This window comes from Nerophis lumbriciformis, linkage group LG05 (genome assembly GCF_033978685.3).
Source record: "Nerophis lumbriciformis linkage group LG05, RoL_Nlum_v2.1, whole genome shotgun sequence".
Taxonomy (NCBI): domain Eukaryota; kingdom Metazoa; phylum Chordata; class Actinopteri; order Syngnathiformes; family Syngnathidae; genus Nerophis; species Nerophis lumbriciformis.
In genome coordinates this window covers 47,843,003-47,865,332 of record NC_084552.2, presented here as the reverse complement: position 1 = coordinate 47,865,332, position 22,330 = coordinate 47,843,003, and the positions used below count along the sequence as shown (strand labels likewise).

Genomic DNA, 22,330 nt, shown 5'->3' with positions numbered 1-22,330 from the left:
TCATGTTTACATTGATCCTCATGTGGAACTCTGCTTCACTATACAAACGTTTCGGTTTGCAAACCATGTTCAAGAACCAATTAAGTTCGTAAATTGAGGTCCCACTGTTCTAACTCTCTTTACAGTGCACAGCTGTACATCCTTGTTTGTAGGTGCATCTGAAACTGGGCTGGATTTCCGTTGTTGTTGTGGCTCTCTGTGAATCGACACATGCCAATTGGCGGGGGGTTTACCGCAGCCGCGCCGTTTGTTTTCCCATTTCCTCTCAGCTCTCTGTTTTGTATCCGTCTTGCCGCGGTGCCAGCCATGCAATTTTGCACCTCAGTAGGGGGAAAACTACTCTTAATAGCAGAGGCCGGTTTGTTTAAGAAGAGAATAAAGAGAGACGAGGAAAGAAAAGAAAATAAAAAAAGCTCTTGCGGGGGCAGGCGACGAGGGAACACACACACACACACACACACACACTCATGCAGCGGACACAGGAATTCACACCTGCTTATCTCTGAGGAATTGGTTGCGAGGGGCTTCTCTTTAATTGGAAACTTTGAAGGCGACCTCATAAATCAAGTGAAAGCCGGGCTTCACTACGTGCACACACCAGCAAACGTGCACCACCGAGGCACTTGATGAATGGAATACACACACGGTGACCACATGAATTTTTTTTTTAGAAATACCACTCATACTGCATATTTGTTGTTGTTGATGGATAGCTTTCACATTTCAACCAATGCAGTTCTTTTGTGTGTGTTCATGTGGTTTTAAAAGTTAATTTGTTCAATGATAATATTAACTATACTGGCCGTTGTTATATTTACTTTTCTTACACTTCTGAGTATCATTTGCAAGTATGCATGCATTTCAGTTGGTTCTACTGTAAGTGTGCTGCGGTAGTCAGGAAGCAGTCTTTGCCATTAAGTTGAATGTAGTCTTGTCTGTTGTTAAGTCCTGCGAAGTGTTTATACTGTAATAGGGATGTCCGATAATGGCTTTTTGCCGATGTCCGATATTCCGATATTGTCCGACTCTTTAATTACCGATACCGATGTCAACCGATACCGATATCAACCGATATATACAGTCGTGGAATTAACATATTATTATGCCTAATTTGGACAACCAGGTATGGTGAAGATAAGGTACTTTTAAAAAAAAAAATAAAAAATAAAATAAGATAAATAAATAAAAAAAATGTTCTTGAATAAAAAAGAAAGTAAAACAATATAAAAACAGTTACATAGAAACTAGTAATTAATGAAAATTAGTCAAATTAACTGTTAAAGGTTAGTACTATTAGTGGACCAGCAGCACGCACAATCATGTGTGCTTACGGACTGTATCCCTTGCAGACTGTATTGATATATATTGATATATAATGTAGGAACCAGAATATTAATAACAGAAAGAAACAACTCTTTTGTGTGAATGAGTGTAAATGGGGGAGGGAGGTTTTTTGGGTTGGTGCACTAATTGTAAGTGTGTCTTGTGTTTATGTTGATTTATCCATCCATCCATCCATTTTCTACCGCTTATTCCCTTTTGGGGTCGCGGGGGGCGCTGGAGCCTATCTCAGCTACAATCGGGCGGAAGGCGGGGTACACCCTGGACAAGTCGCTACCTCATCGCAGGGCCAACACAGATAGACAGACAACATTCACACTCACATTCCCACACTAGGGCCAATTTAGTGTTGCCAATCAACCTATCCCCAGGTGCATGTCTTTGGAAGTGGGAGGAAGCCGGAGTACCCGGAGGGAACCCAAGCAGTCACGGGGAGGACATGCAAACTCCACACAGAAAGATCCCAAGCCCGGTATTGAACCCAAGAGTACTCAGGACCTTCGTATTGTGAGGCAGATGCACTAACCCCTCTTCCACCGTGCTGCCCATGATTTAATAAAAAAATTTAAAAAATTTAAAAAAACGATACCGATAATAAAAAAACCGATACCGATAATTTCCGATATTACATTTTAACGCATTTATCGGCATCTCTATACTGTAAGTATTGTAGTTATTACATACCAGCTGTTTGATTATAACGTGCATCTTAGTTGTAGTTCATTAACACATTTGGAGGTGTTGAAATTGCCATGTAAGATTGATATTGCTAATCATTAGCATGTACATGGCATATGCAATGTAAATTTTGCATCGAGCTAGGGCATTTTGAAAAATGAACCCTTACTTTTGAATGCTTTTGGATCAGGTAATCTTGGCATAGAAAATTGCACTGGCGTAGGGGTCCGCACAGTGGGTCTGGGTTAGTTTTTACCTCATTCCTCACTTAAAGCATAAGTGAAGAATGCACTACTGACATGATAAGACCTTATAAGTCCAAAAGAGAAAGAGATGATACAGTATTCTTTCTTTAATCCTCTTGGTCCCCTTGGGAGCATAGGGCGTCTACCATGGATCTCCACCTCACTCTCTTCTGTGCGATGGTCTTCGCTTCTTGCCAGGAGATCCCCATCTTGGTCAGTTCATCAAGAGTGGACCGCCTCCAGTTGAGTTTTGGTCTCCCTGGCTTCCTCTTGCCTTGAGGGTTATAGTCCAGGGCTTGTCTTGCTATGTTTCTCGGATCCTTCCTAAGTGTATGGCCGATCCATCACCACTTTCTGCTTTTGATTTCATTTTGAATTTGCTCTTGGTTCATGCGTCTCCACAGGTCTACATTTGATATCTTGTTGGGCCACCAAACCCTCAGTATGTACCTATGATACAGTATTATAGGCTTACAAATGCTACCTGGTTGTTGTTTGAGCACATTGCAGCTAGTCCTGGTTTGTCCTACTCCTTAATGTAGGGCCATACAACTACATAATTAAGAAGGTTGCCATTTCAAGAGCCCAAGAGCTCTGGGGTTGGACATTGAAATGTGGATGTTTTGTCAGAAAGTGTCTCTGCAGTTTATATTCCTTTGAGACGGCGTTTACCTAATTGCAAAGTAAGCACACCAGCTTTTACTCTGCACTGTCAAAAAAATTATTATTCTGCCCTTGCTACTCATTTCCAGCGTGTGCAACTAGACAGGTAGTTAACAGCATGAATAAACAGAAGCTTCAGAAGTTTTGTTGAGGATTGATGTTCCTTCTTTTCAATTATTTTCCTCCTCAGTTTTACTTCTTTACACTTCCTCCTTCATTTAGGTTTGTAAGACTGAAAATATCAACATAAAATAAATATTACAAAAATCATGTGTATTTCATATAAATCATGTCTATTGTGTATTATACCCAAATAAAATAGGTTTAGTGTTAATATATTCACACAATATATGCATATAGAAATCAAACAACATCCACAGCAAACATTGCACACTATGAATGTGGCTCATCACGATTAAATCTAAGGTGTAGTGTTATCGGCCTCTACTGGTCAAATTCAGCGCTACATTATAGTATTAAACGAGCTTTGATCGCCAAGGAGTTTCCGCCATCAGTGTGTGAATGTGTGTGTGTGAATGGGTGCATGTGGAAAATAGTGTCAAAGCGCTTTGAGTTCCTTAAAAAAAAGGTAGAAAAGCGCTATACGACTACCCATTTACCATTTAACATTTCTCAGCCAAAAAAACCACATGATCACAAATACAAAAGACATCACAAAGTCAGCAATTCCAACCCATTCATACTTTGCTGTCCAGTTGCTGTTAAAAATAATTTTTTTGCGATTTAGTTAGATTTTTTTCAGGGTCGATAGTGCCACTTTTGGTTTGAATGAGTAATCTTCTTCTACTCACCCCACTGCTGCTTCCTTGTGGCACATATGCCTCACTAGCGGGGCGGCGGGAGTACTGCATACATGAGCAACCCTAGTTTGAATAATTTCATCAAGCTTTTTTGGATTATGTTTGGCTGGCCAAGTGCTTCCGTCACCCGCAGGATTCTCACAGGAATGAGGCAAAAAGACAACCTTAAATACTGTAGGTGCGCCCCCCATTCTGTGTAATAAAACACCTGTAAAATGTCAAATATTGAATGACAGGGCGCATCATATTAAATCTTACCAAAAAATGTATTCCTAGCCTCTTTCTGCTCCGTCACTGATAAAAATATAATGCACTGTAAAAAAAAAAAAAAGTTAAATAAAAAAAAAGTCAGTAGAGTTTACGGTAAAAAAAGTGAGAGCTCAGTTGGGTGCACTTGTGTGTGTAGCATGTAAAATTGTACCCAAGCACGGACATGTTAGAAAGGAGTGTACAAAGGTCACTGAAGATTGTGTGTGCGTGCGTGCGTGCGTGCGTGCGTGTGTGTGTGCGTGTGTGTGTGTGTGTGTGTGTGTGTGTGTGTGTGTGTGTGTGTGTGCACGCATGGGTCTCCAGAGTGTGTGGTAACAGGATCCAGGCTGATGTCTGCTCTCACCGTCTGGGCTCTCCATCTATTATTCACACACACACACACACACACACACACACACACGCACGCACGCACGCACGCACGCACGCACACGGCGTTGAGTTGTGTATTTTCAGGAATTTCCTTAGAGCATGTGTGCAGCTTTATCTTCAGAGAAGCCAATCAAAGTCCTGAATGAACTACTCTGCTGTCCTGGTAAACAAGCTGGAAATGAGTATTGAGCGCACAGAAGAAGGCATGCTGATAAGCAGGAAGAGACAACTTGCGGTGTTGTTGAATGGATGGAGAGGGGAGGGGTCCTCAAAGTCATGGCGTCACCTTGATGTCAGGAGTTCATTATCAGCTTCCTGTCTGAATGTGCTGCTGATTGATGGTCTGATGCAGATACAATCATCAGTATCAGACACAACGGGGGGGGGCAGTGTTGAAAGTCCGTCAGCAAGCTAACATCAGAAGATTTGGGCGAGGGTTCGAGTCCAGGTCGTCATGGGTAACGAAGCTCGGTCTTTAGAAGCGGGGTTCTTTTCATTGTTTTCACAAGCAACACAAAATGTTTTATTTTGCATTTTCTTGCTTTTTGCTTGAGGTCATTGCTGGAAAGTTGGAGAACATGCAAGTTGTGACTTCCAGCCAAGGACTTAAATGTGGACATATTTATTACTTTTGCTCTGTACACACAGTACCTCACATAAGTGAGTACAGGCCTCACTTCCCAGCATTTTTGTTCCATCTTTTCAAGGAAAACTACTGTAGAAATGAATGTGATTTAGTGTAGTCTGTGTACAGCTTGTGGAAGAGAAAATATGTACTAGCCAAGTGGTTCTTAACCTGAGTTCGATCGAACCCTAGGGGTTCGGTGAGTCGGCCTCAGGGGTTCGGCAGAGCCTCCGCCGCGGAGGTCAAGACACACCCGACTCATCGTGTAAACAAAAACTTCTCCCTGTTGGCGTATTATGTATACCCCCAAACAATGTTCCCTCTAATTTTCCATATGTGTGAGCAAACGCAAAAACTCCTTGAGCATTCGGTGGAGCACATGTGAGCGACGTCAGACGTACACCTGCACTGTGGTCTCACCTGCAGCACACCTGTCCCAAACCTGACTAAATAACAAGTTCAATGTTTTATTATTGTAATCAAACGACAGCAGTCATTTCCATGAGATTATTTTCTAATATAGGTGTTATGACCCACTTACAATGACTATAACATATTGTTTTTCATGAGCTGTGTACTAGTATTACATGTCTGGTTGGGGGTGTCCTGCTTTGGAAATAATGTGTACCCCTTTCAGAAATCGCATTTAGTTCCCACTAAAACATTCACATGTTGCACAATGAGATGTAAACATGGGATCATGTGTACATTCCTGTAACTTTCCGTTTGTAAAATATACCTTTATTAGTATTTCTTTAATATAACAACATCATTTTATGATTATGGTTCGGGTTCGGTGAATGCGCATATGAAACTGGTGGGGTTCGGTACCTCCAACCAGGTTAAGAACCACTGTACTAGCCACTTAAAATGTGTCAACCCTAGTGAGTATAATTGTGGGGTGTAGGTAACACCATGGTCTCGGGCTACACGAGGGCTGCCAGGACTTGGGGGAACTGCGGTTCATACATGCATTGTGACATTCTGAAGCAGAAACAGTTTTTTCAACACTGCAAAAAGTCAGTGTTCAAAAACAAGAAAAAAATACAAAAATTAGGGGTCTTTTATTTGAACTAAGCAACATTATTTGCCAAGAGAACAAGAACATTCGGCTTGTCAAGACTTTCCAAAACAAGTAAAATTATCTAACCTCAATGAACCCAAAAATACCTTAAAATAGGTATATTCTCACTAATAACAAGTGCACTTTTCTTGGTAGAAAAAAAAGTGACATTTTTGCTCAATTTGTTGAAAATATTCTTAAATTAAGTAAATGCTAGTGCCATTATCTTGACATAATGATATGCGCTCGGCATCATGATTTTTTTTTTCACGCTTGAAGTAAGAAATTATTACTTTAAAAAGTAGTTGTATACTTGTGAGTGTTAATGACACAGCTTTGCAACAGTTGATATTCTAATTTCAAGCATGTTTTACTCAATGCAGGTCATAAAATATCAGCAACAAGCTGTAATATCTTACTGAGATAATTTAGGACCAAAACCCTTAAAACAGTAAAACACTCGAACATAAAATCTGCTTAGTGAGAAGAATTATCTTATCAGACAGAAAATAAGCAAATATCACCCTTATTTGAGATATTTAATCTTTAGGTTTTTCACGCTCTAACGCGCTTCCAAGATGATCAAGTGCTATGCTGAAGGTCACCTCCAGGCCTGAATTGAACACCTGCAGAATTAACCCTTGTCAAAGATCATCTGAGAGGAGTGCTGTTTTTTGGAAACCTGTTGCAAAAATGCTTCTTAATGATCCTCAATGTGTGACAGGAGCACTTTGCTATGTTTAGGAATGTGCTGTAAATAGGCAGTCAGCAATCCTGTATGACAGGGGTCGGCAACCCAAAATGTTGAAAGAGCCATTTTGGACCAAAAATACAAAAAAAAATCTGTCTGGAGCGGCAAAAATGAAAAGCCTACCTATAAGTGATATATTGAAGTCAACACATTATATAAGTGTCTATATTAGCTATAATAGCCTACTATCAAAATGACTATGTGTGGCAGGTTGACACAAATCCTCGTTGACAGAAATGTTCAAATGTAATATTTATTCTACCCATTTTTACAACATTGGAAAACATTACTAAAGCGCAGGCTTCGCAGGGGGTGAGATAACTCCTCTAAATTACTGGCTTAGAATGGCCAAAAGGTATAGATGTGTGTGTACAAGTTAAAGTAAATGGCAGGCTGTCTTCTTCTAATGGGTTTATTACAATCTTTGCAAGCTGGGTAACGTTTGCTGTGGTCTGGAACAAACAACTATCAGAAATTCAGCCAATATTACATACAGACAATGTGTCATGAAACATGCAAATACAAATTAATTGTACAGAGGACATAAGTAAAGGAAATTGAATGAACTCAAATATATCTACAAATGAGGCATAATGATGCAATATGTACACACAGCTAGCCTAAATAGCATGTTAGCATCGATTAACTTGCAGTCATGCACTGACCAAATATGCTTGATAAGCACTCCACACAAGTCAATAACATCAACAAAGCTCACCTTTGTGCATTCAGATACAGTATAAAACATTGGTGCACAAAATGAGACAAAGAATGAGTGGCATAAAAATATGTCTTTCTCTGGCATCATTGAAGAAAGTTATACATGTAAACAAACTACGGTGAGTTCAAGAACCGCCAAAAATAGTACGACAAAACATCGCTCGCCAAATACTCTCATCGGTGAAGCATGTTTAATACAAACAGTGGGATTTCTAACAATTAGGGAGGTTTGTGTCATGTTGTCCTCCTACAGAAACCATATTAAAACAAAAATATATTTTTTCCCCTATCTTTTTCTATTTTTATCCATTTTTGAAAAAGCTCCAGGGAGCCACTAGGGCGGCGCTAAAGAGCCGCACAGAGCTGCAGGTTGCAGACCCCCACTCTATGACATCAGCGCTATTCATATAGGAACATAATGCACAAATGTTAGTCAAAGATCATCTATATGAGAGAAACATTGTTTTTAGGAATGTGCTACAAAAGTGCTTGTCAAAGATGCTCTATGTCAGGCAGGAACACTTCACTGTTTTAGGAACCTGCTGCGTAAATATTAGTTTAAAATACTCTGAGACAATAGAGTTGTTTTTCGGCACCTGCTCCAAAAATGTTAGTGGAAGGTTCTCTGAGTGACAGGAGGACTTAGCTTTTTTATTAACCTGCTGGGGGAAAACGCAGTCAAAGATCCTCTCTGACATAAATGTGGTTGATAGGAGCATTTTTCTGAAACAATCAAAGATCCTCTATATGGGAGAAGTTGCTTTTAGGAGCCTGCTGCCAAAATTCTAGTCACGTTTCCTCTATATGAGACTGGAGCACTCTGATGGTTTTGGGAACATGCTGCCAAAAAAGAGAGTCAAAGGTCCTCCATCTCATAAGATCTGTTTAAGGGAACATATTGCATGAACACTATTTAAAGATCATGTATATGAGAGAAGCACTGTTTTTAGGGACCTGCTGCAAAAATGTTAGTCAAAGATCCTTTATAACAGGAGTGCAGTTTTCACGCACCTGTTGCATTAACATGAGACAAAGAGCATTTTGCTGTTTTTAGTAACCTGCTGCAAATACGGCAGTCAAGAGCTCGGAACAGTAAAGCAATAGTAAAAGAAACACTGTTTTTAGGAACCTACTGCAAAAATGTTGGTCAAAGATCCTCTATAAAAGAAGTGCAGTTTTTATGCACCTGCTGCATAAACATTGGTCAAAGATTCTCACTGTGTGACAGGAGCATTATGCTGTTTTTAGTAACATGCTGCAACAAGGAAGCCAAGATCCTCTATGATGTACGAGCTGTTTTATAGGAACATATTGCATAAACACTAGTAAAACAAACACTGTTTTTAGGAACCTGCTTCTAAAATGCTAGTCATCGATCCTCTATATGTGACAGGAGCACTTTGCTGTTTTTAGGAACATGCTGTAAAAAAAAAAAAAAAAAGGCCGTAATAGATCGGGGGCCACATGGAGAGAAATCTACTTCCAAGTGGGCCGGACTGGTAAAATCACGGAACGATAACTTAAAAATAAAGACAACTTTAGATTGTTTTGTTTATCTTTGTTTAAAAATAGAACAAGCACGATCTGAAAATTTACACATCATAATGTTGTTTTGTTTTTTTTACAATTACCTGTTGCGGTTAATAGTATATATACTTTATTTGTCGTTATTTATATTTTCTGTATAAATTATGTGATAATGTTCATCAGTCAACTCATTGGTGTTCATTTTCAATAAATCAAGATAAAAAAAATTATATCGAAATCATATTACAGGATGTTTTTTATGTAGTTTTATCATTTTCCCCAACTGATGTACTAACATCATGTGGTTTATTTTGTACATACATAGCATCATCTACAAAGATACAAATACTTGCTTTTGCGACATCCAGTGGACACATTTAGAACAGCTGTTTCTTTCATTCAAAAAATTTCAGGTACATTTTTATACTTAGCAAACTCATCCCGCGGGCCGGTTAAAACCTGTTCGCCGGCCTGATCTGTACGTTTGACACCCCTGCTCTACGCCGACATAGGTACTGTTTATAGGAACGTCTTACATAAACACTAGTCAAAGATCCTCTATGGCTGACAGGAGCCCTCTGTTTTGTACTCTGAATTGAGTGCCTGCGGCACATCCTCACTGCATCGCTTTACTCACTTGTGTAGCAACATTATTATTACTATTATCACTTTGGACACAATTTGGACGTAAGGTCAGTAAACCGTAGTTCCCCTGGTGCAGGCGGCACTCATGCAGCGCTTGACACGATGCTGCCACCACCAGAGAGGTAAGGCAGATAAAGCCGATCTTGCTTCTCACGTGTGCTGCCGGCTATTTAGGCAAATCCTTTATATTGCATAGCTGAACACTGACTACTCTAAATTGTATACAGTATTGTCCCTTGGTATAGAATATGTTTATGCTGCCACACTATAACATAGGACTGCTGACCCTGATTTGATGCGGGTTCGACTGAACATGTTGACTTGTTTAATGGCTCCCAAAGCTTTTTAACTTGCGCGCCTTGGCCCAGCAGTCATAAAAATAAAACATCAAATATAGTAATAGCTTGTGTGCCGATGTTGGAACACTCGTGTGGCCGCCAGGTTGCTGCACTAATAGACACACAGGTGGTGCCTTAAATTATGCCCTCCTCCTTGAGGCCCAGCCACTACTTGGCTGCAAACAGCCGCTCGTATCGGGAGTGAAAAAAAGAGAGGAAATAATTGGCCTGAAAGAAAAATGTGCATATCAGTTTTTTCCCCCAGCCAAGTCGGTTATTTGTCAGCACCAAACAAAGCCCTTCAGGGGGGTGTGTGTGTGGTGGGGGGGCATTACCTGTCGCCCGCAACATCCTGCTGTGGCGCTAATGAGACGGTAAGAGAGGAATGATACGGTAAGACACACACTTTGACATCAGGGAGTGATGAAATTGTGTGGATTGCTTTGAAAAAAACCGCCGGAAAAATGAAATGAAAATCAAATGTTCGTGTTTTATTGTGCCAAACGCAAAGTCTGGGCTCTTTTCTTTAGGAGTTTTACGTTTTCGGCATTCGAAAAAAGCTCGTAAAAAAACATTTCTGGAAGAATTGGATAAGCAGCTAACTGGATTAACGGCGAGTAGCTATCCAACATACGCAGTCATGCCTTTTATGAATTTTCCTATTCGTATCTTGGCAACTAGCAGCTAGCTGTTTATCCAAACTGCTAGCTAGCAGCTAGCAAATTTATCCAGTAATGCTTTTCATGAGCTTTCAATTCCAGATCCTAATTGCTGCTAGCAGGCAGCTAGCTGTTGATCCAAACTGCTAACTAACAGCTAACTGTTTCTTCTGAGTATCCAGCCATGTTATTTATTAGGGATATGGATTTTACCATAGATATAAAAGTAGATACACGATATTGCCATACATATTTGGCCACCTGCCTTGACTCAGAATCAGAATCAGAATCAGAATCAGAATCAGCTTTATTGTCATTACGCAAGGTAACGAGATTGAGGCCATTCCATACAGTGCGATGTGTGCATGCTAGAAAAACAATGTGCAAATATATAAAAATTAAAAAAATGTAGAAGTGCAATGAATATGGTGTGAAATGAATATATACATGAAAAAACAAAACAAAAACAGGGTGGTTGGTGGAATGGGTTATTGCACCGAAGAGAAGGCAGTTATGAGGGACAATGGGGCAGTCCGTTCAGGATGGTTATGGCCCTGGGGAAGAAGCTGTTCTTTAGCCTGTTTGTTTTGGTTTTAATGCACCTGTAGCGCTTCCCAGAGGGCAGCAGGTGGAACAGGTCAGAGCCAGGGTGGGTGCTGTCTTTGATGATGGCACTGGCTCTGTTGAGGCAGCGGGAGGTGTAGATGTCCGTCAGAGAGGGGAGAGGGCGGCCGATGATCTTCTGAGCCGTCTTGACCACTCTTTGCAGCCTCTCCCTGTCTGCTGCAGTGCAGCTGCCGTACCATACCGTAATACAGTAGGTCAGCAGGCTCTCGATGGACGAGCGGTAGAAGGTCAGCAGCAGGTCAGGCTTCAGGTTGTACTTCCCGAGGACTCTAAGGAAGTGTAGCCGCTGCTGAGCCTTCTTGATGATTGATGTGGTGTTGACTGTCCAGGAGAAGTCATTAGAGATGTGGACTCTCATATGAACTTGAAGTGCCATCCCATTCCTAACCCATAGGGTTCAATATGATGTCGGTCCACCTTTTGCTGCTATTACAGCTTCAACTCTTCTGGGAAGGCTGTCCACAAGGTTGCGGAGTGTGTTTATAGGAATTTTACACCATTCTCCCAAAAGCGCTTTGGTGAAGTCACACACTGATGTTGGTCGAGAAGGCCTGGCTCTCAGTCTCCGTTCTAATTCATCCCAAAGGTGTTCTATCGGGTTCAGGTCAGGACTCTGTGCAGGCCAGTCAAGTTAATCCACACCAGACTCTATCATCCATGTCTTTATGGACCTCGCTTTGTTGGAAGAGGAAGGGGCCCGCTCCAAACTGTTCCCACAAGGTTGGGAGCATGAAATTGTCCAAAGTGTTTCGGTATCCTGGAACATTTAAAGTTCCTTTCACTGGAACTAAGGGGCCAAGCCCAACTCTTGGAAAAAACAACCCCACACCATTATTCCTCCTCCACTAAATTTCACACTCAGCACAATCCAGTCCGAAATGTAGCGTTCTCCTGGCAATCTCCAAACCCAGACTCGTCCATCAGATTGCCAGATGTAAAAGCGTGAGTCATCACTCCAGAGAACGCGTTTCCACTGCTGTAGAGTACAGTGGCGACGTGCTTTACACCACTGCATCCCACGCTTTGCATTGGGCTTGGTGATGTATGCCTTAGATGCAGATGCTCGGCCATGGAAACCCATTCCATGAAGCTCTCTGCGTACTGTACGTGGGCTAATTGGAAGGTCACATGAAGTTTGGAGCTCTGTAGAAACTGACTGTGCAGAAAATCGGCGACCTCTTTGCACTATGCGCTTCAGCATCCGCTGACCCCTCTCTGTCAGTTTATGTGGCCTACCACTTGGTGGCTGAGTTGCTGTTGTTCCCAAACTCTTCCATTTTCTTATAATAAAGCCGACAGTTGACTTTGGAATATCTAGGAGCGAGGAAATTTCACGACTGGATTTGTTGCACAGGTGGCATCCTATGACAGTTCCACGCTGGAAATCACTGAGAGCGGCCCATTCTTTCACAAATGTTTGTAGAAACAGTCTCCATGCCTAAGTGCTTGATTTTATACACCTGTAGCCGGGCCAAGGGATTAGGACACCTGATTCTCATCATTTGGATGTGTGGCCAAATACTTTTGGCAATATAGTGTATGTCAGCTCGCTGTAGCACATATGCTAAGCAACGTGCTTACAAAGCTGCCATCTTAGTGGGGGCCACTTTTCCATTCAAGGCAATACAATTCCTTGTATACTGAAAATAATGAGCCTGAAGACTGACCTATCCACCTTAAACTCATCCAGCTATACTTTTTATGAGCTTTCCAAAAGCTTGGAGCGTAAAACGTGGAAAGAAAACACGCCAAATGTTGCATTTGGCGCAATAAAAGAGCATCAACTTGATAGCTTGGGGAAAAAAAGTGTGGGTGAGCCTGCAGGTGGTTCTGCCAAAAACAGGAGGACATATTTGAGATAGAACTTCCCCTATCGCTGCAGGGCGGCGATAGCAGGGAGACCTGCCACTCACCTCCTGAAAACGAGGAGGCGGCGGCTGCAGAAAGGAGACGGGAAGCCTCCAGACACTTGTCCCCTTTCACGTCCGACACCGCCATCCCTCGGAGGAACATCTAGTCCGCCTCCCGCCTCAGCATCACAGCAGGGCGGCGGTGGATAAGGTTAGATTAGCAGGCCTGACGCAGACCTGCAGGCCAGCGCGCCTTTAATGCCACGGCGGTCAGTCAACAAGACGGCGGTTCCCCCGCGGCGCCTTCTGACGCCGTGTCACATCCCAAATGACAGGTGATGGACACCTGTGAGGAAAAACATAAGTTAGCTTCATACTGAAATTGTTTTTTCTCCGCCTCTCACAGGCCGCCTGCTCTAAATAAGACCAAGAAGCCTAAAGGTCATGTTGTCTAGTTTAGGCTCTGCTGCAGTGACATTTTCATTTTTAAAAAGTGTGGAAGGAAAATATTCATTAAATTCCTGCTGTGCTGAAGACATAAAACAAACAGTGAAGCACAAACTTGCCCCCTCACTTGTCCACCATGTTTAATATTCAACAGTAAATCATAACAATCTTTACAAGTGGGAAGATGTTAATAAGAAGTGTGGGGGGGGGGAGACACCTTCTATTATAACTACGTGAAGTAAAAGTAAAATAAAATATGAATTTGGTTGCTGTTTACAGATATAACATAGTATTTTTTTGTAATATTTCTCATTTATTCTTCTAACATCAGACATTTTATTCTCTTAGTATCATAACAATATTGCTGTAATGCTGCAATGTTTTTTTCTAGTACTATTTCATATTTTTTCTGATAATATATCTAACATTAGACATTTTTCTCTTATTCTTAAGTGTAGTGCTGCAGTGATTTTTCCGTTAATATCTGATCTTTTTTCTTTTAATATTTCTCATTTATTCTTCTAACATTAGACATTTTACTCTCTTTATGTTATAACTTTATTGCTGCAACGCGGCAACGTTTTTTTTTCTGGTAATAGTTCATCTTTGTTGGTTCTATTTAATCTTTTTTCTTGTCATATTTAATCTTTTTTTGTAATATTTTTATTTATTATTTTAACTTTAGGCATTTTTTCTTCTTAATATAACTTTATTTTTGTAGTGCTGAAATTTTTTTCTGGTAATATTTCATCTTTGTCTCCTAATATTTCAAGCGTTTCTATTAACATTATGCTAATTTTTTTTCCTAAAATGACTTTTCCCTTTATGACATTTTAACAATGTTTTTTAATATTACAATTTCTTATGACTTATTACGGTACTTTACAAGTATTTTAGCTGTTATTATGACTTTAGTCCATGTAATATTTGGACTTTTTTTTGTGTTAGCGTGATCTAATCTTATATATATATATATATACATAGTCAGGGGAGACAGGTGAGGCGGGGCCTCACGTGCCATCATGGAAAGAAAAAAAATGTAAAAAGAAAAAAAATTAATTAAATTGTTATATATATCCAGTGATTATACTATAAAGTTATTTTCCATTTAACTTCACCAGTTTTAGATTATTTGTATTCAAAATCGCTGAATTTTCACATTTGCCGTTCAAATACTGAGAAGAGACTTGCGGTGATATTATTGACAAATTATATATATATATATATATATATATATATATATATATATATATATATATATATATATATATATATATATATATATATATATATATATATATATATATATACATATATAATATATATATATATATATATATATATGTATATATATATATATATATATATATATATATATATATTTATATATATATATATATATATATATATATATATAGTTTTATTGATTTGATCTAATAACTAACTATTAACATACAAACATTTTAAATAACTTTCAGTAATATTTTAAATCTATTATAGTAACCCTAATATTGTTTTCCCCTTAAAATGTAAACAAATGACTTCCTCAACAAACACTACAGCATGTCTCTATTATAACAATGTAAATGACACACCCTATTATTATAATAGGCCATTTTGTGTGACACATCCATTCGCTAATACTCTCAGATTAGTGTCACATCATGCAGCCATCTTCCCTGAAGCTAACGTGACTGACACTGATCCAAACTTTTCATGGAGTAGGACACATTTTCCCAATCAGACATCTACCATTGTATTACAGTCAGATTGAGTGGAGCGCGTTGAGAGACGTCGTTGATGCGTCACAGCTGGTGTTCCTCACCGTCGTCTACCTGACTGACAAGCTAAGTTTGGTTGACAAAGACGCTCGTAACAGTCACTCGCTTTTTTTTTTTGACAAAGAGGGCGAGGATACTACACTGCTGCCAAAGCGAGCTGGAGCCAGAATGATTGTTGTGTGAATGAACACCAGTCATGCAAATATGCAGTGTGATATCACCATTTGGCGGAAGATCATAAAAAATAGTTTTAACCCTCGCATTTATGGTTTTAACTGGGCCATTTTCCTGCAACCCTACTATATAAAACGTATAGTATGACTTATAGTACATGTGTGCACACAATACAAAGGAAGGGTCAAGTTCTTATTTCAAATATTGCCATATAATTGTTGTGTTTCACATAAAAATGTGCTCATATCCAATTAAAAACCAACATCCTTTGCAGTGGACTTTTTTGTGTGTATTTTTTGTCAGAGATACAAATTTGGGGGTAAAACAGGATCAATAATTAAAAAAATAGATCGATCGATACCTGCTAGGGGTGTGGGAAAAAATTTATTTGAATTCAAATCGCCATTCTCACGTTGTATCGACTCTCATTTAAAAAAAAAATCAATTTTATTGTTTTTATTTTATTTATTTATTTTTTTATTAATCAATCCAACAAAACAATACACAGCAATGCCATAACAATGCAATCTAATTCCAAAACCAAACCCGACCCAGCAACACTCAGAACTGCAATAAACAGAGCAATTGAGAGGACACACAAACAAGACACAGAACAATCCAAAAGTAGTGAAACAAAAATGAATATTATCAACAACAGTATCAATATTAGTAACAATTTCAACATAGCAGTGATTAAAAATCCATCATTGACATTACCATTAGACATTTATAAAAAATAAAAATAAATTAACAATAGTGTCACAGTGGCTTACACTTGCATAACATCTTATAAGCTTGACAACACACTGTGTCCAATATTTTCACAAAGATAAAATAAGTCATATTTTTGGTTCATTTAATAGTTAAAACAAATTTACATTATTGCAATCAGTTGATAAAACATTGTCCTTTACAATTATAAAAGTTTTTTACAAAAATCTACTACTCTACTTGCATGTCAGCAGACTGGGGTAGATCCTGCTGAAATCCTATGTATTGAATGAATAGAGAACTGTTTTGAATCGGGAAAATATTGTTTTTGAATCGAGAATCGCGTTGAATCTAAAAAAACGATTTATAATCGAATCGTGACACCAAGAATCGATATTGATTCGAATCGTGGGACACCGAAAGATTCACAGCCCTAATACCTGCTCATTTCAGTATCCCTAGTACAGAATATTGCACAACAACTGTTCAATGGCAAATTGATTATTTCCATATATTTATTTATTCGTGGAAGTCTGTCACAAATGCGGATTTGGCGCTTCCGATCTGCCCTTGCTCATAAACAAATGCTAATAGATGTGTGTCAGTGTAGCATAACTCAGAGAATAAGCAGAACAGATCTGGGATGCACTTTAGCCACTTTGTCGCTATTTTTAGCCAGTAGAGGTACATTTTCAAAATGAAAGAGAGGTATATCTTGCATGCATTCACTAATCATATATACCAGCGGTTACCAAAAGTTTTGCCGCGCAAGTGAGAGCGTAAATCCGCCACCACAAGCCTAGGCAGTGTGCAGAAAAGCTCCTGAGGTGTGCAAGCCAACCTTTATCACTGCCATAAGTGCTGGAAAAAACACAGCTGAGAGACACTCTTCTGTTGTTTGGCAACAGTTTGAACACCACTGCTTTACTTATTTCACTAGGAAAGCAAAGTGTGGCCTGGGGGCCATTTGCTGAACGCACCTCTTTTTTATGGCACATTGGAGTAATACAATAAACAAAATAAAAATAAAAATAAAGTAAAAATATCGCAAAAAAGGCATAACGTAATGAGAAAGGGCTGAAATGTTGATACTAATAATGAATATGAACACAAAGATGTATCTTTAAATATGTTTTATAATTTTTATTACTATTATTTCGTTACAAAATACATCACATTACAACCATATTGAAATAATATTACAAATTAATATTGTTTGTTTTAAAAAATAAAATAAAATAAAAAATATTGTTTGTTTTATATACTTGAAGACTCCATGCCACTGCTGCTCTTTTTAAAATGTTAAATATCTGTCTATTGTTGTTATTTATGAATGCTCATTATTAAAAGCACAGTATCGTTTGTTTTGATATAGAGAGAGGTTATAGAACACTGCTGTTCTTTTTTGAATGTATAAGTTACGTCTTAGCAGGTCATTCTGATATTTGAATTATGGGCAAAAAAATGTTGAAGCACTGTGATCTTTAATACTTGACACCTTGAAACACTTTTTTAACAAAGTACTGAACTTAAAAGTTCATTGGTTCAGTTTTTTTATTTTATTGTGGTATCGAGTAAGTATTGAGAATCGTGGCAGTTCATAGATATTGTATCAACTACTGAAATTCTGCTATTGTGACAACACTCGCTACAATATATCCTTCCATTTTTTAACCCAGAATTCATATCCTGTCGCTGTGGTCATTGCGTATCTAACAATTTTGGTTTTCCAAACATGGATGTGCCTATATTATTCTGAGAACCAGCATCCTCTGCAGTGGACATTTCTTTATGTCATACGAATTTTAGGAAAAATAGCACTGCAAAGCTGGTTCTCAGGAGGCTATTAGTTTTAGTATTGCTGTACAATTATGTCCCTCCTTTTTGCCACACAGCATTCATCTCCCGCTGCTTTAGTTATTGTTTGGGTTCTCAGTCTTGCATTTGGAGCCTGTGGCAAATTGATTCCATGCAAGTGCGCTTCGTTTGCAATGTGGGGTTTTTTTTGCTGCCAAAATCTGCAGCGCAGCAAGAGTGCAATCCTGTGGCTTTCACACCGGAATGACTTCCCCTCTTCTCTATCGTGCCTTCTGCTAGCCACAGAGAGGAAGATAAAATAGTCGTTTTATTTGTTTCATGTGAAAAAAATAACCATCTGCACGAGTGCAAGTCAGCCTGTGACACATTCTGCACTGCTTGGGGGCGTTAGCCTCTTAAGTACTGAAAGTCTTGGAAAACTATTAGTTTTTCTGTTGGCATCAACAAGCAGGTGTTGATGTTAGTGTCGTCATTGCCACTAGGGGACGATATAGTTGATACCGTCTGACACACACACACACACATACTCTATACCAGTGTTTTTCAACCTTTTTTGAGCCAAGGCACATTTTTTTCATTGGAAAAATCCCGAGGCACACCACTAGCAGAAAACATAAAAAAATGAAACTCAGCAGCCGATATTGACAGTAAAAAGTCGTTCTCGCAATTGTTGGATATAAATTCAAACCATAACCAACCATGCATCACTATAGCTCTTGTCTCAAAGTAGGTGTACTGTCACGACCTGCCACATCACGCCGTGACTTATTTTGAGTTTTTTGGTGTTTTCCTGTGTGTAGCGTTTCCTATTTTGGTGTTGATTGTCATGTCATGTACGGATGTACTTTGTGGACGCCGTCTGCTGCTCCACACGCTGTAAGTCTTTGCTGTCGTCCAGCATTCTGTTTTTGTTTACTTTGCAGCCAGTTCAGTTTTAGTTTTGTTTTGCATAGCCATCCCTAAGCTTCAATGCCTTTTCTTAACGACACTCGCCTTTTGTTTATTTTTGGTTGAACCATTATATACCTTTTGACCTGCATGCTGCCCTCCACTGTCGTCTGCATATTGTGATCACGACAAACCATGGTTCCGACATCCACAAAGCAATTAGCTACCTGCTGCCACCTACTGATATGGAAGAGTATTACACGGTTACTCTGCCGCGCTCTAGATAGCACCGACACTAAACAACGGCACATTATTTGCAGATTATAATTACTGGTTTGCAAAAAATATTTTCAACCCAATTAGGTGAAATGACATCATCTCCCACAGCACACAAGACAGTATCTCACGGTACACTAGTGTGCTGCGGCACAGTGGTTGAAAAACACTGCTCTATACGATGCCAATATTTCCCATACATGTTTGTGTTTGTGTGAACCATTATTAGGCATGCGGATGTCTCACCTTCCCGCCGCAAGATGAAGTGGGTGTTGGCGGCCCCTATTGTGTTGCGCTAATGTGATAGCAGAGATTAGCATTGTAATCCATTTAGCATAGAGCGGCTAATCCCCTTCGTTGGCGCTAAAAAGGAATCAGATAATGCTGGCTGCCACCACTCGGGCTGCCTTAATGGTTTTGAGGCGCTAACGTCAGGATGTGGTCCTGATTATGACTGAGACAGCACCCAAAATTGCTGACTGAGAGAGCGTAATTACTCATAAAAGGACTCACCTGTGTTCGCCGCCATCTACTTCCCGTCCAATTATCTCTGTTTTTTTTACCCGTGACACCCACAGCGCAGAGGAGCACGTTGAACAAGGCTGTGTTTCACACAACTATGGCGCACGAGTGCCGAAAGTTGCTCGGGTGTCCGAGAAGGAAGAAACATAAAGCAACCCCTTTCTTCATGTCACAGCATTTACTAATAGTTTGTTCACTTCCTGTGTTGAACACCATAAATTATTTATGGTTTGTATCAAAGATTATCCTTCAGCCAACCCTCTGTTGTTGTTGTTGTCCTCGTCGACTCGCCACAGCCGTGCTTTTTGTAGGTCTCTAATTGTGTTTTTCTCTCCCCCAGATACGAGTGGACGGCTCCTCGCGGGCCCTGCAGTACGAGACGGTGCAGGCGGTGGAGAGCGGTCCTATCCTGCGCGACATGGCCTTCTCTTCCGACTACCACTACCTCTATGTCATGTCCGAGACCCAGGTTGGACTTCTACACACAGGCACACATCACAGTATACTTTCTCAAAGGAATATAGAACATATATACAGTACCTAAGAGTAGTCAGTGTCATACCTCCAGCCAAACATGGTGGTTATGTCCTGTTGCAAACTCGGCATCGGTTCAAACACTTGGCGGGCAAACAGGCGTATGAGTAGCAAGCTGTCTCTAAGTAATGTTGTAATTTTCCATGCCAATAAAGCAAGCTTGTCTGATAGAAAGCACACAAAATTAAGGCTCCACTTTTCAAAATACGCTACCTCGATGCCAATGTACGTTAGATATGCCAAATACATGCTACTGATTAGCATTAGTGATTCTATATGGCGATTTCAATACCTCTAAATATGATAATAAAACTACAACTAAGATGCACCTTACAATCAAACGGCTGGTGTGTAATAAGTACAATACTTACAGTATAAACACTTTGTACGACTCAACAAAAGACAAGACCAGCACATTCAAATTAATGGCAATTAGATTAGATTAGATCAACTTTATTGATCCACAAGGGACACACAGTAGCTCAGTTACAAAGACTACTTCCTGACTACGGTAACACACCTGGGATAAACTGAAATGAATGCATACTTGCAAATAATACTCAGAGGTGTAAGAAAACAAAATTGAACTAGAAAGGCACTCAGAGAGCACATACCTCCACCAGGCCCTAACTCCCAATAGTAAATAAAGGCCTTAATCCAGATGATTTCTGACATTTCCTTAATGTTAACTCACAATATGGCCATAACATTTTAAGCTCTCTATAGCGGAATCAAAGAAATAGAGCTAACCCTCTTGTTAGCCATCCACTCTCTTTGTCTCTGTGGGTGGAGGCGGGGCCACGAGCATACACACAGAGAAGTCAAAGTAAACGTAAGGGAACATAATAGAAATGATAGGGATAATTTCCAAAATCTAATCAATTGTTCGTTATCCCCTTTCTGACATTTCCTGAAATGGAAATCTGACAATAGATTATTGAGTTATGTTACTAACAGACTAACTAATAGAGATACTAAATACCAGCAAGGATTAGACAACCTCCTGGCAGAGGTAATAACTGGACAGCACACTTGTCCTGATCAGTTCAATGTTAAATGTTAGAAATATATATTTTATTATTAAACAAATCGACATGTATTATTGCATGAACACACACAAAAATGTGTACTGTTGATTACTGGTGTCGATTCCCAGGTACCAGGAATTAGTACCATATAGTTGTGAAATGTTAAGTGTGTGAAAGGTACCCATCGCTAGTTGGGCAGCATGACTGCTGCCAGCACTGGGGAAAGCTGTGGTTCCGTCAGAGGAAAAATTAATTTCGACATAGGTGGCAAATTGAACATGTCTAAATTGTGTCGATTTTAGTGTAAATATTTAGTGTAGGTGCCATTTGTGTCCTCTTGGACACAGTATTGAGGTTGTTACTGGAATCCTCCTCCACTCCTCCATGATGACGTCATTGGTGGAGCTGATGGATGTTAGACACTTTGACCTTCTCCACCTTCCGTCCTTCAGCTTGAGGATGTCCAACAGGTGCTCTCTTAGGTCCAAGAGACACTCGATCTTCTTTGAGGTGTGTTAGGGCTCCTTATTGTATGGAAAAACTGCCACTCTGCCCATTTCTTGTTCGGAATGTCAGCGTACATGTTGCGATTCATGTTTCTCTCAATGAACCGCAGCACTCTTGCAGCGCCAGAAAAGACAATTATTGTCATGTCTGTGTAATCATGTTTTGTTTTAGTTATGTTTTGTTTTGTTTAGTTAATGGACTCTTTAGTTTCTGTTTACGCTCCATTGTTTTTGTTTCCATAGCAACCCATTAGTTTTCACCTGTCATGTCACGCACCTGTTTTGAGTCACGCACCTGTTGTTAATCATGTCTGTGTTATTTAAGCTTTTCATTTTCTGTTGTTCGTCCTGGTGTCATATCTTTTCTAACCCTGCTATCCTCTCGTATCAAGCCATGTTCACAGTCCCATGCCACAGTAAGTGTTTTTGTTTCGTGTTCACAGTTTCTGCCTT

The 22,330-nt window shown here is 39.6% G+C and overlaps 1 protein-coding gene across 1 annotated transcript in view; it reads left to right on the top strand.

The window, feature by feature from the left end:
• plxna4 (plexin A4) overlaps nt 1–22,330 on the top strand; it is a 381,909-nt gene that overhangs the window by 272,090 nt on the left and 87,489 nt on the right. The window contains exon 4 of the mRNA XM_061959460.2: nt 20,150–20,278. Within this exon, the coding sequence (XP_061815444.1) occupies nt 20,150–20,278 (129 nt within the window). The remainder of the gene's footprint in view (nt 1–20,149; nt 20,279–22,330) is intronic.